Source organism: Lupinus angustifolius, chromosome LG20 (genome assembly GCF_001865875.1).
Source record: "Lupinus angustifolius cultivar Tanjil chromosome LG20, LupAngTanjil_v1.0, whole genome shotgun sequence".
Taxonomy (NCBI): Eukaryota; Viridiplantae; Streptophyta; class Magnoliopsida; order Fabales; family Fabaceae; genus Lupinus; species Lupinus angustifolius.
This window is the reverse complement of record NC_032028.1, coordinates 7,534,700-7,535,580: the sequence shown is the minus strand read 5'-3', so window position 1 is coordinate 7,535,580 and position 881 is coordinate 7,534,700. Positions and strand designations below refer to the sequence as shown.

Here is an 881-nt window from a genome sequence, read left to right as displayed (position 1 = left end):
CTGTGAAGTATATCTTTGAGAAACCAATATTAACAGGAAGGATCGCTCGATGGCAGGTCTTATTGTCGGAATATGATATAGTATATGTGACACGGAAAGCAATCAAAGGTAGTGCCCTTGCAGATTATCTTGCTAGTCAACCCATAGAGAAGACCGAACCAATGAACCAAGAGTTCCCAGATGAGGGTATCATGAGTCTATCCTTGGGAGAACCAACAAAAGATGGTGTGTGGACATTAGTATTCGACGGGGCATCCAATGCACTCGGACACGGCATAGGGGTCATGCTCGTATCTCCAGAAGGCGACTTCACTCCTATTACTGCCAGGTTATGCTTTGATTGCACCAAAAATATAGCTGAATACGAGGCATGCACCCTGGGTGCTGGGTTTACAGGCAGCATTAGAAAGAAAGGTTAAAATTCTAGAGGTCTTCGGGGACTCAGCCCTGGTCATTCATAAGCTAAAAGGAGAATGGGAGACACGTGACAACAAACTAGTACCTTATAAGGAGTATATCCATAGAATGGTTGAACACTTCGAGCAGATCGACTTCTACCATATTCCAAGAGAGGATAACAGATTAGCCGATGCTTTATCCACATTATCCTCGATGTTCCATATAAGTGGGAAAGATCAACCTCTCATCAAAATAGAAAGTAGAGATCAACCAATACATTGTTGTGCTCTAGAGGTAGAGCAAGATGGGAAGCCATGGTATTATGATATCAAGGTCTATATACAGAAATATGAGTATCCCATTGGTGCCTCAAAAACCGATAAGAGAACCTTGAGAAGACTAGTCATGGGTTTCTCTCTTGACGGTGATGTTCTTTACAAAAGGAATCATGACATGGTACTCTTCATATGCCTAGAAGAGAA

At 42.3% G+C, this 881-nt stretch overlaps 1 protein-coding gene across 1 annotated transcript in view; it reads left to right on the top strand.

The window, feature by feature from the left end:
• Window positions 526-881, top strand: part of LOC109335449 — a 571-nt gene continuing 215 nt past the window's right edge. Inside the window, exon 1 of the mRNA XM_019571581.1 lies at window positions 526-855. Coding sequence (XP_019427126.1) covers window positions 526-855 — 330 coding nt within the window. The remainder of the gene's footprint in view (window positions 856-881) is intronic.